This window comes from Lontra canadensis, unplaced genomic scaffold (genome assembly GCF_010015895.1).
Source record: "Lontra canadensis isolate GAN:19392208 unplaced genomic scaffold, GSC_riverotter_1.0 scaffold86, whole genome shotgun sequence".
NCBI classification, from domain to species: Eukaryota; Metazoa; Chordata; class Mammalia; order Carnivora; family Mustelidae; genus Lontra; species Lontra canadensis.
In genome coordinates, this window is record NW_022631080.1 from 5,975,391 (window position 1) to 5,988,264 (window position 12,874).

The 12,874-nt window shown below is 41.4% G+C and overlaps 1 protein-coding gene across 1 annotated transcript; it reads left to right on the plus strand.

Moving 5' to 3' along the window:
- Positions 1-11,789: 11,789 nt before the first annotated feature.
- LOC116882641 (histone H2A-Bbd type 1-like) lies at positions 11,790-12,252 on the plus strand. Its single transcript, XM_032883167.1, has one exon. It carries the CDS (start codon positions 11,790-11,792, stop codon positions 12,171-12,173), a length of 384 nt encoding a protein of 127 aa, XP_032739058.1. The 3' UTR covers positions 12,174-12,252.
- The last annotated feature ends 622 nt before the right edge of the window (positions 12,253-12,874 follow it).

The window sequence follows — 12,874 nt, forward strand, 5'->3', positions numbered from 1 at the left end:
TGTTTCTCTATATTCTTAGAGGAGTATATTTAAGGTTCCAAGTCACAGTGGATTCCCATGCAGAATACAGATCTTGCTTGACTTTATGATGGGATTATGTTCAGATAAACCCATCAAAAATAGAAGTTATTGTAAGTTGAAAATGCATTTGATACACCTAACTTACTGAACATCATAGCTTAACTTAGCCTGCCTTAAACATGCTCAGAACACTTATTATTAGGCTACACACAAAACCTATTTTAGAATAAAGTGTTGACTATCTCGTGTAATTTATTCAATACTGCACTGAAAGTGAAAAACAGTTGTTGTGTGGTTATTGGTGTGGTTACCCATATGGTTATCATATGGTTGTCAGTGCATTGGTTGTTTACCCTTGTGATCACTCGGCTGACTGGTAGCTTTGGCTCACCGCTGCCCAGCATCATAACTGAGTATCATACTGCGTATTGTTAGTCCAGGAAAATACCACAATTCAAAATCCAAAGTGTGTTTTCTACTAAATACATATTGCTTTCATGCTGTTATGAAGTCAAAAAATTTTAAGTTGAGCCATTGTAAGTGGGGGACCATCTGTACATACTATATTTTTAAGTTGAGGATTATAAATCCAGGGTTTGATTCCATGAAGTTTGGTTGTGTTAGTAGTTATGAGAAGGGCTGTATAAGATTCTTTCCATCTAGGTTCAAGATTAATCTTTGGATGATGTATTTCCAAAAGATTTTATCCTCTAATTGAAGACTGTGAAGTGGGTAGAAAGACACATCAGAAGGAAAGGCAGTCTTAAACCCTTGGTGATAAGTATGGGTATACTTAATAAGTCCTTTATAGTACATAAGGACATCTGGCTATATTAGGTTGAATTATTGAGTGTCCAGGTAGAAGAAGAAATTCTCATGGGCCTTCCAGTTATTATTTCATAAGAAGCTGCATTAATTTTCTGTGTCTACTGTAACAAATTACCACAATCTTGGTGGCTTGAAATAACAGAAATGTGTTATCTCAGAGCTCTGAATGCCAACAGTCTGAATCAAAGTGTCAGCAGGGTTGTGATCTCTCCAGAGGCTCTGTAGAGAACCTGTATCTTGCTTCCTCTAGCCTCTGGTGGATGCCTGCATTTCTAGTCCTTTGGCTGCTTCATTCCAGTCTCAGCCTCTGTTTTTTCATTACCTTGTGTGTGTGCATGCATGTGTGCATCTGTGTGTGTGTGTGTTCTGTTCTGTTTGTGAAATCTCCCTCTGCCTCTATCTTATAAGGACAGATGTGATGGCACTTAGGGCCCACCTGGGTGGTATAGGGCAATTTCTTTATCTCAAGATCCTTAACTTACTCTCCTCTGCACTGACTCTTTTTTCAAGTAAACAAATGTTACAGGGATCAGGACTTGATATCTTAGCCATTATTTAACTTACTACAGTGTGAATTAGTAGAAGAGTGATCTCAGAATCAAAAAGGCTAAAGGAAGAACATTGGGCAGGGAAGATAATTATTTAATTGATAATAGGGCTAATTTGAGGTTAGCATTTTGTTCAAACTTTTAACATTCCTGGAGGATTGGGCGTGATAAGGACAGTAGAGCTTCACTGAAAGGAACAATACAGGGGTGCCTGGGTTGTTCAGCCTGTTAAACATCTGACTCTTGATCTCAGCTCAGGTCTTAATCTTAGAGCCTGGCATTGGGCTCTAAGTGAACCTATGTTTGGAAAAAAAAGTTTAAAAAGGATCAATACATGTTGGCTGTTATGAATCACCCTGCCAGTGATAGGAATTTTTGTACCACAAGAAAAGAAACATGGGCAACCCTGGATAGGGAAGACAGTTTCAAAAAGTACCTTTGTCACTGTGGTTGTAGTGGTTTGTCTGAAAAAGAAGGCTTCTAGCCATCCAGAAAATAAGCATAAATGGTCAGTAGGTAATTTTCACCTTGGGAGTTGGGATACTGGATAAAATCCATTTGTCAATGCATGAAAGGGACATCAGGAACAGATTTTTATCCATGTCTCACATTTATAATCTATCTTTGTGCTTTTGGCAGATGGGACATGTCAAAGTGATCTGTTCTATAGTTGAAGTAAAATTTACCACCAGTGTTTAGAGAGAAGATATTGCAAGGTATTTCTCCTGTGGTGGTCATTTTCTGAAGGTTATGGCCTTGATTTTTCATGCCTATGGAAAGACCAGGGGACTGTGGGTGTCTCCAGAGTATGGTCTAGGTATATAAAATATCTAGTTTGTTTCCATTTAGCTTTCTTTTTATCTGGTGCCAACATTGGTTTTACCTTGAGCTATTTCAATAAGGGTTCTTTCTGGTAGGAGTTTAGCTACCATAAGACTTGGTGACATTTTATTAGTGGGGGTATATGTGCCTTGCTGTGTAACTAGCTTTATAGGTTTGTCAACTAGTGTGTTACCCTTAGATTCACGTGTCTCATTTGAGGTATGAGTCTGAATCTTAAGAATTTTTGACTGTTAGTTTACCAGTGGACCATTTTTATGGGTGCCTGCAGTTATAAATTCTGTTTCCATAACATTCTAAGGTCACGCATAATACCAAAAGCATGCCTGCTGTCAGTGTATTAACCTTTTTGTCTTGGGTAACTAATAGACTTGTGTAAGAACAGTGAATTTGGCTACCTCAACTGATTTGGCTCTTGTAAAGGGCCAGTTTTCAATTGTTAAGTAAAGTCTGTGCTAGCATGGGCAACCAGAAATGTACTTAATTTCCTCAGAAATACATTTATCTACAAATAGTGAAAGACAGGGGACAAGAAGGAGTATTCTAGAGAGATCTGGATAAGGAAGGAAAGAGACTGAGTGGCATGTATGTAGTTGTTGGGTTGTCCATTAATAGGAAGAGATGGAAGACTAACAAGGTTGGGGGTTTGGCATCTATGAATAGTAACTTGGGAAGGATATAGTGGTAAGATTTTGTAAGAGGTAAGTCTGGATGTGGAGAAATGTCAAATATTTTCAATGAGGAACAGAGTTTGGATATCACGAGGTACATAAAGTTCTAGAGGATATCCTAAACCATCTCAGCACCAGCTTGAAAGCATAGGTAGCTGTGGTGACTATCCCTAGACAAGGAGTCACTGGATCTAAAGTCAGGTTAATGTAATTGATGGGTCAATGGATTCTGTTGTGTTATGGGACAGTCTCATGAAGGTTATCCGTTCCTCAAATAGAAAAAGGTGGAGAGTAGTTAGCCCTAAGTTACAGGCAGAGGCAACAGCAGTTTGAGGGTCTGGAAGTCCATGTGAAGGTAGGATATTCCTATTGAAGGATCTCTGGAGTGATTTTCCTTTGTCAGGTTATGTACTGGACAGGCAATAGAAAGAAATTTGGGACCCATACCTAACGGTATCCAGTTAATGCCCCCAAACCATAATCTGCCTTTTTGTTTTATGTAGGGGATACTCAGGAATAGTTGAGATGTGCTGTGGAGGTGATGTTTTGCCTTCATGGGAAATGCCATGCCTATGGTAAAGTATCTGAGGGTTACAGAGTTTCATCTTATCCCTAGATAATTTATGACCTTTTTTTGAATAAGGTCTGGAGTAAATATTAAAGTGTCCATGATGTGATGATCAGAATTAGAAACATATAACAGAAGGTCATTGACATAGTAGATCTGAGTAGATTTTCTAGGAAACATGAGGTTATTAAGATTTACATTGAGAACAAGAAACATAGCTAGGGGCTTCAATGATAATTTGAGGTATAACTGTCCATGTGTACTGTTGATGTTGCCAAGTAAAAGAAGACAAATGTTGAGAGTTGAAAAATGCAGTACATAGACCTAAAATAGATTTGGGAGTGAAGGGAATTGAGGTTTAATAATCTTGTTGTGTCCTGTGTATCTTGGACTAGCCCATATTGTTTTTCCATTTCTTAAAAATAGCATAGAAGTATTACAGGGTCTAGAGGTTGGTATGAATAATATATCAACTAATAGTTCCTGGTTGATGTGCTCTGGATTTAAGGGTTATTATATCAATCTTGGAAGTGGTATGGAAGGATCATGTGCCATCTTTAAGGTCCCTGCATATAAAATTTGGCCAATATAAGTAGGTCCAGAGTTCCAAAGGCTTCAAAAATGTGAGAAAGCATTTTAGTTATTTTGGAGTTTAGTGGAGTCCTTGAAAGTTTAAGGAATGCAAGGAAAGCAGTATGATCTGTGAGAGCTATGAGGAAGCAAAAGTGTATATTAAGAAGAAGTAGAGGGGCACCTGAGTGGCTCAGTCAGTTAAGCATCTGCCTTCAGCTCAGGTCATGATCCCAGGCTTCTGGGATCAAGCCCTGCAGTGGGCTCCCTTTTCATTGGGGAGCCTGCTTCTCCCTCTCCCTCTGCCTGCAGCTCCCTCTGCTTGTGCTTGCTTTCTTTCTTTGTCAAATGAATAAATAAAACCTTTTTTTTAAGAAAAAAGAAGGAATAGGGAATTTTATAGTGAATTATTTGAAGGGAAGAACTTATGTGAATGTTCCAGATGGAGAGAAGGTCTCTTTCCAAGAGGTTAACTGGTATTGTTCTGCTAAGGAGAAAGCTGGTTATGAGTATAGACACCCAAATGAGATGTTTAGTGGTTGGTATCGTGGCAAGTTGTGCTGCGGGTGGTCTGATTCCATCACAGAAACATTTTGTGTATTCTGAGGAAGGGTTGTAGGAAAAACAGAAATGTTTATGATAGAGTAAGAAGCCTTTGTGTCCACTAAGAGGTGGTTGAATTTCCATTTATAGTCTAGTGGATATTTAAAAATGTACATATTTTCATATATCTTTGTCAGTAGAGGGTTTCCAAAAGGAATTAAGGCCATATATATTAAGTACCATTCTTTATAGTTGTCTAAGTTGATGAACCATGAACTTGTGTTGATTCAGATTTTTCAAGTATGGCATCCTCATGATGTTGAATTAAAGCATGAATCCAGAGAGTGAATCTGTATGACAGTTTATGTTATGCTTTTGTGTGATTTCTCAATTAGGTACTTTAGTCCATTAGCAAAACTGGTGATTCAGGCTAGAACTGTGTATGGTCATTTATAGAGAGACCTGAAAAATCCTTCCAGATATGTTAACCTATGTTTAAATTTGGAGACAGATTTGTCTCATTGTTATTTAATTCTTATATTTGTGACCAATCAAATTTGGAAGTGAAAACCAGGGAGATAGAAACAAGAAGGATGTTACCAATTTTCTTGGCTTTATGAAAATAAATCATGCTAATTGATCCACCAGAATGATCTTGTTTGTGGTATCTTACCTAGCCCCTTAAAAACAAAGGGTGACATCTCTTGGATACACAAGGACATTGCCCAGTTGGTAAAGGTCAGGAGGCTTTGGTGAGCAGGCTGTACGGAATAGTTCAGACTGAGTGGAAAATTCCTCTTGTTTCGTTCAGTGATCCAGAAAATATTTAATGAGGGCAAGAATATCAGAGTGAGACTAGGGTTTGAAAATTGCAGTTTCAGTTGGTTAATCTTGGATTCCTTGAGCTCCTTAAGAGTCCACAGTGGGAGGATGGAAGCCTAAAACTTAAGTGACTCTACGGATCTAGGGGAAAGACTGGGAAGGAAAAGATCTGATAGGGGTGGAGGAGTTAGGAGAGTTGAAGGATGACAAAGTGAAGGATTCAAGGGAGCTAAAAGGAGGAGATAGGATGGAAAGTGAGAGGTCTTAGAAGACTGGGTAAGGAAGAGATGGTCTTTGAAGGAAATAATGGCTCCTGAAAAGATACTGTTGGGTATAAGTATTTCTGCCTGTTCATACTAGACAGAATAAGTAGAACATTGTTTTGATGAGATCTTGTGTGTGGAGCACCTAGTAAACAAACCAGTTTGGAGATAACCCAAGATCTCCAAAGAGGATGCCCAAGCTCTGTGTTTTCTTTAACAAATTTTTTACTCTTAGAAATTTTAGTTGGAAGTAAAACTGGACTGATGGAGCATGTATGCTGTGCAGGAGCATTCTAGGAGATATCATGAGTTTGATGGTTTTCTGGGATAATGAAATGAACACCTCTCAGTGCTAAAGGTCTTGGTCTTAAACACAAGATGTGATTTACCATTAAAGAGTCAGGGTCAATGATCTCACTCAGAAACAGACAGGTAAGACAGAGAAACAGGAGAGTAAGAATGTAAGGAGAAAGTAAAGTCTTTACTGTGCTGAAACAGACAAAATCCTTTGCTCCTTTGTCAGAGAAAAGGATATGGAATTGCAGTTCACCATGTATCTCAATTTCCCCAGCCATGAAAGGGCTCAAAGGGTCCTGGAGACTAGCATTATTAACTGTGTGAAAATGGTGGATCTAATGAAATAGTCACAACTCCATCCAAGTCATGTCACCATAGTGTCAAGATTAAAAAAAAAAAAAGCAAGCCCAAATACTAGTAAAGAAAGACTTTATTAAGGACTATTGCAATAAAGAGATACTCAAAATTTAAGGCAATAACATCTCAGAGTGGGGGAAATAACCAAAGCTATTGTATGTAGAGATCATGGGATAGGTGGCTCTGGAAAGAGGAAGGGCATGCTAAAAACTACTTATTTCTTGCACATTGTGAAACAGGAGATCTAGGCAAGAAATGTTTGTACATGCAATAGACATCTGAGCTCTGAGATGGAGATAAATTACAGTTTGAGAATATCACATAAAGTTGAGAGTCTAGCTGTTACAGTCAAACCAGGCTAAACTTCTATCAGGTACAACGTTTGATCAGTCTTGTCGAGAAGGACCTTGAGGGAGGTGCTTGCCTGCAAAGTGAAGCCCGATTTGGGAGATAAGGTAGCAGGAAGTGAATGTTTTGAGAGCTTCCAACTTAGGGGAAGACTGGAAGGATATGCATGAATGAAGTTTGCAGGAATTCTAGGACAGAATTCAGCAAGAAGTAAATGGTGTGGGGAGTGTCCAGCTTAGGAGATAACTCTGGCTAGGTGTATGAATAATAGGTACAGGCAGCCTAGGGGAAGAGATGGTGGGATTTCCCTGGGTAGAGGGTTGGTTCCAGCTTGTGGAAGGCATGGCGGAGGGTGTGTGGATGCAGAATATAGCCAGCCTATGGGAGAGACCTGAGGAGTTTCATGGATATAGGATTCAGACAGCTTGCATAAGACTTGACAAGATTTGATGGTTGGCAGACGTATGTGGCCTAGAGGATTGCTCTGCAGGAATTGCATGTGTGAAAGGCACAACTGGCCTTATGTAACCTCTAGTAGGAAGCGCATGAGTGGAGGGAGCATCCAGCTTAGGACAGCAGACATTAGAAGAAGCATGGGTAGGGATATCATTCCACCTAAATTAGGATTCAGCAGGAGGTGCATACCTATAGGGTGCAGCCAGTCTAAGCAAGGAAGTTCATGTGTGTAAGAGTTTGCAGCCTATGGGAAGACTCTAAAATAGGTGTATGGATAGAGACTATAGCCAGACTAATGGAGGTTGGAGAAGGAGGTGCATGAGTAGATAGAGCATCCAATCTAGGAGAGGATATTTCAGGAAGTATATTGGTGGACTGTGCAGCCAGCCTAGGAGAGGTTTCAGTAGGATATGCCTACAAGGAAGGAACATCCACCATGGGAGAGGACACGTTGGGTGGTGCATGAATGGAAGGTACAGCCATCATAGGGAAGCATATGGTAGAGGTGTATTGGTGTGGGGTGCAGCCCATCTAGGGTTACACCTGGCAGGAGGTGTGTAGGTATAGAGATCATCCAGTCTTGGGAAGGACTTGGCAGGAGGTGGAGTATGTGGTCAGATTAGCATAGGACCCAGCAGGAAATACTTGAGAGGAGAGCACAAACAACCTGTTCATAGGATATTGAAGAAAGTCCCTGGTGAATAGAGCCAGCCCAGGATATATCTGGAAAAGAGGACTTAAGTGGAGAGGGCACTCGGGATTGTAGATGATGCGGTGATAGAGACATTCAAAGAGGGAGTATCCTGTCTCAGAGGAGACCTAGCAGGAGGTTCCTAGGGTTGAATGCATCCAGACTAGGGGAGAAAACTGTGGTTGGAATGTTTGTGTCCTCCAAAATTTACATGTTGAAATCCCAGTGCCCAATGTGATGATATTAGTAGGTGGGGCCTTTAGGAGGTGTTTAAGCCATAAGGGTGAAGCCCTCATGAGTGGAATTTGTGTCTTACAAAAGGGGCTCCAGCAGGATCCCTTGTGCTTCTGCCTTGTGAGCATACAGTGAGATGTCTGTGACCCAGAAAAGGGCCCTCATCTGACCATAGCTGTGCCATGATATTGGACTTCCAGCCCCCATGACCGTGACCAGTGAATTTCTGTTATTTATAAGCTACTCTGTTGTATTTTTTTAATAGCAGCCTGAATAGGCTAAGACGGAGGACTTGGAGGAAAGTGCATGGGTGGAGGATTCAACCAGTTTTGGCGAGGTGCAGGCAAGGATATGACAGTAGGTGCATAGGTGAAGAAAGGCTGTGAGCTGGGGATAGACTCTAAAGGATGTGCATAGACATAGGTTGCAGCCAGCTTAATGTACTTTCTGACAGGAAGTAAACGGATGGACGAAGAATTCAGTCTAAAGGGGGATTCAACTGGAATGCATAAGTTGATGCAGTCAGCCTAGGAGAGTTCCAATAAGAAGTACATAGGTGAAGGGTGCAGGCAACCGATTGGGAATGGCAGGAACTACATGATTGGGAGGAATAGCCAAGCTAGAAGAGTATTCTGTAGGAAGTTCAGGTTAGAGAGTATAAGCTAGAAAGAGAAGGACATGGTAGGTGGTACATTGGTGCAGAGTACAGCCAGCTTTGTGGAGGACTTTGCAAGATGTTCTTGGGTGCAGGGCTAAATTAGTCTAGTCCAAGGGTACAGCCAGAGCAGGTAGGACGTGGCCACTGGTGCAAGAATTCTGGATAAAGGTGATGTGTGAGGGATCTGGAAGCAGGTGACGACAGCCTTGGGAATGACCAGGTAGAATGTGAGTGGATAGAATGGCAGGAGGTGCATGAGTGTTTGGTCCTCAGTCTAGAGAAGAATCTACCAGGAACGTCAAGAGTAAAGGAAGTGTCCCACCTAAGGCAGAATTCAGCAGAAGTGCAGGAATATGGAGGGAAGCCAGCCTTGAGGAGTCACCAGTAGGCACTTGGGTGAATATGAATGCTTGTAACAATGCTACCTATTAATAAAAGTGACAATATAATATTTAATAAACACAATATTTAAATAAACACAAATCCTTAATATTATTAGAAATGTATGGTATTTGTCTATTTTAAGGAGCATAATTAGGATGTGTAATTTAGAAATAAAGTATACAGTATTTTGGTGCGATAAGAAATCTCTGCTTCTGAACAAATTACCAAATGGTATGAAGAGTGAACTTTCACAACCTTTTACTAAGAGCAACTTAGTTCTTAGCAACTTAATTCTAGCAACTTACTTCTCTTTTAGTAAGAGAAGTCCTCCAAGGAAACGTCATTTTTACAGAGAGAAAGCTGAATTCTAGGTTTGCATTACTCTAATATTTGATTCTAAGGGAACCATAAGCTTATTTTTATAATCTTATGAATAAGCCCATCAAAATGGAGACAGATTTGGCAAAATTTTAACACGGATTCATGTTTCTTTTTATATTATCTTGTCTGGAACTTTCCTCAAGCTGCAAAATCTTATTACTATGATAATAAAAGATTGTTTGAATAATGGTTCAACTTTATTAAAAATAAATTTCTATTTTTATAGTATTAATAACTAGAAGTAATGCTACTGTGCTTAATCAGTAAACCTGTATAAGTTTAGGAAAAACATACCCAAGTAGAAAAAAAAAGTTTATATTATACTTGACACTGATAAATCAGAGAAGACAGTTGCTTAATCCCCATCACCTATTTAAGCTTCACCCCACCCACCTCCCCTCTGGTAACCACTATTTGTTCTCAAGAGTCTGTTTCTTGCCTTGTCTTTCTCCCTCTCTCTCTTTTTCCCCTTGCCCATTTTAAGTCCACGTAGGAGTCAGATCGTATGGTATTTGTCTTTCTCTGACTTATTTCACTTTGAATTTAAATTCTTGAAATGAATGAGTTAGTTTCTACAAGAATATTTTTGTTAATTAAGCACATTAAAGGATCAGAAATTTAATTTCATTATTTTCAGGGTATTTGAGTAATATTCAGTTTATGTAAGCAATTATTTATCTAGATACCCAGAGTAGAGCGCCTTTAATTTCTGAAAATTTATAAGCTAATGTATTAGTACCATGTGGAGGTAGGAAGACTTTATATACTCACAAAATCAGTGATGAAGGCATTTCTGATTACAGACACATAGATGTACAGGCACAGACAAATAGAACTTGTAGCCTCAATTATACTATTTCATCCACAGGTCGAGTATAAACACAGAAACAGTAAACCTCCCTGGTACAGATACCAAGGAGGTGTTCTCCTCCCAGAGGGCATGACATTCTGAGTTGATTTGTACTAAAAATAGATAAACGAAAAGACTGACAAACCAGATTCTCTGTTGTCTCTCACTCAGCGGGGACCAGATCTCTACAAACCATCAATCTATTTAGAAAGATCCCAGAGGGTCAGACCATAAATACAGATTCTCACCACATGACCAAGCAATTGCACTTTTAGGTATATACAAGAAAATCAAAGCCATATGTTAACACAAAATCTTATACACAAATGCTTGCAGCAACATTATTTATAACAGCCAAAATGTTGGAAAGAGCCTACATGTCTATCAACTGATAAATGGATAAACAAAATGTGATATATGCATACAATGGATTATTCTCCAGCCATAAAAATAAATTATGTACTGACATATGCTATAATGTGGACAAACCTTGAAAACGTGCCAAGCGAAAGAAGCCAGGTACAAAATGTCTCACGTGAGTCCATTTATATAAATATCTAGAACAGGCAAACCTATGTAGACAGAAAGTAGATTGGCTGGCAGGGGCAGGGAATAACTTACTGGCTAAAAATGAACCAAAACCAAAACAGAAACACCAAACAAGTAGAGAAGAAAACAAATTGTAAAGAGTTAACAGTGTACTAATTGGTACATTAGAGTCATGTTGAAGAGCCAAGAAAAGACATGCCTGGGCTTTAAGTGTTCATATGGGTCGCTTCTCTGGCATGGACGTTTACCTGGCTCTGGTAGATTGAGACAATTGGACATATGGTGTTTTCTTCTAAAACAGTTAAAGATAATTATGAAAGTATAAGATCATGACACTCATTCAGATGTGAACACATGTTAAAGCATTTTATCACATGAGCAAATTGGCAGATATTCTAGCTTGTTCACAAGAGAATCCAAAGCATAGAAACAGGAATATTAACCAGGAATAGTGAGATGAAAGCATACATGGAGGCAAAATTGGTTTGATTACTGTGTGAGAAAGGAATTATTTGAGCCTATGCTGGAGGTTGTGCATATCGGTGACCTACAACTTAAAAAGGGATATAAAAGAGCTCAAAGATAACACGAGGCTAGAATACCTGGAGTGGTATCCTATAGCCAAGGAAACATTTTTCACTCAAACATATCTTGCTAGAATACCAACATCAGGTAGAATGTTAAAGTTCCCTCATATAGCAGTTCAACATGGAGACCAGGTTTCCATCATAGACATTTCTAGGCGGGTCCTGATCAGGGCCCAGTGTCATCAATGACATCACAATGTCCGAGTTGCCTTAAAGGCAGCTCCCGGGCCAGAGAGGGGCACAGTGGGCAGGAGCGAGCACTGGTATCCAGACAGACTCAGGCCCCTGGCACCATCAGGCAGGGCCAAACCCCAGCTACCATCATGCCTGGGAGAAGGCCCTGGCACTATCCTAGACATAGGAGGCACAGTCTGTCCCGCTCCATGAGAGCTGAGCTCCAATTCCCGGTTAGCCGCGTGGACCGCCTCCTGAGAGAGGGTTGCTACGCTCAGCGCCTGAGCTCATCTACACCAATCTTCCTCACCGGCGTTCTGGAGTACCTGACGGCCAACATCCTCGAGCTGGCAGGCCAGGAGGCCTGCAACAACAACAAGATACGCATCACCCCAGAGCACGTGCAGAGGGCCCTGGACAACCACCAGCACCTGAGCCGCCTCTTTGAGGACAGCGCCTGCCCTCAGGTGGAGGGGGTGCCCCAGCCCAGAAAGTGGTGCAGCCTGGGTCCCAGAGCCAACAGCCTCATCTAGTCCCCGGCCCCACGCATAGACGAGGGAGGCCTGCTCTCCTGTCAGCAAAAGCCATTAAAGGACTTAAGATCCAGTGCAATTTTTCTGACTGGTGTCTGTTTCTGTTCTCCTGAGTGGGCGGTGTCTGTGGGACGTCCAGGAGGAGATGTCCCGTGGGGAGTGGAGGGTGGAAGGGGTGGTCGGTGTGGGATGCTCGAGTCCGGCATTTCAGGGAGCGGTTTCTCTGGGGACAGTACGGGGAGTGGACATGGCCGGAGTGGCCGGTTGTGGAGGAGATCATCTCCAATGGGGAGTGGAGGGTGGAAGGGCGGTCAGTGTGGGATGCTGGAGTTGGGTATTTCAGGGAGCAGTTTACTGGGGACAGTGTTTGTGGGCTGGGGTGGTGTGTGGCCGTGGAGGGAGTAGCTGGTTGCCGGGGTAGGGGGGGGAAGACTTCCTCCCTGGCTCTGAGCAAGTCACTGCCTCCCAGGAGGATGGCTGTGGGGCGGGGGGGGGTGCTCCCAGGCGTGTCAAATTCCCAGAACAATGATGGTAACTGGGGTGGGGCTGAAGGCTTTCTTCATGATGGGGGGAATGTGTGGAAGTCAGGAAGAGATGGCAGTGGGGCTGGGTAGAGAGGGTGGCGTAGCAGTTGGCGTGAACCTAATGGGACAGGGGCTTTCCATGAAGATGGAGGAGCGATGGGAAACCGTGTAGAGGCA

Bases quoted from the DNA above. Each gene is read 5' to 3' on its own strand.
- LOC116882641 (XM_032883167.1), top strand. From the start codon at position 11,790: ATGCCTGGGAGAAGGCCCTGGCACTATCCTAGACATAGGAGGCACAGT.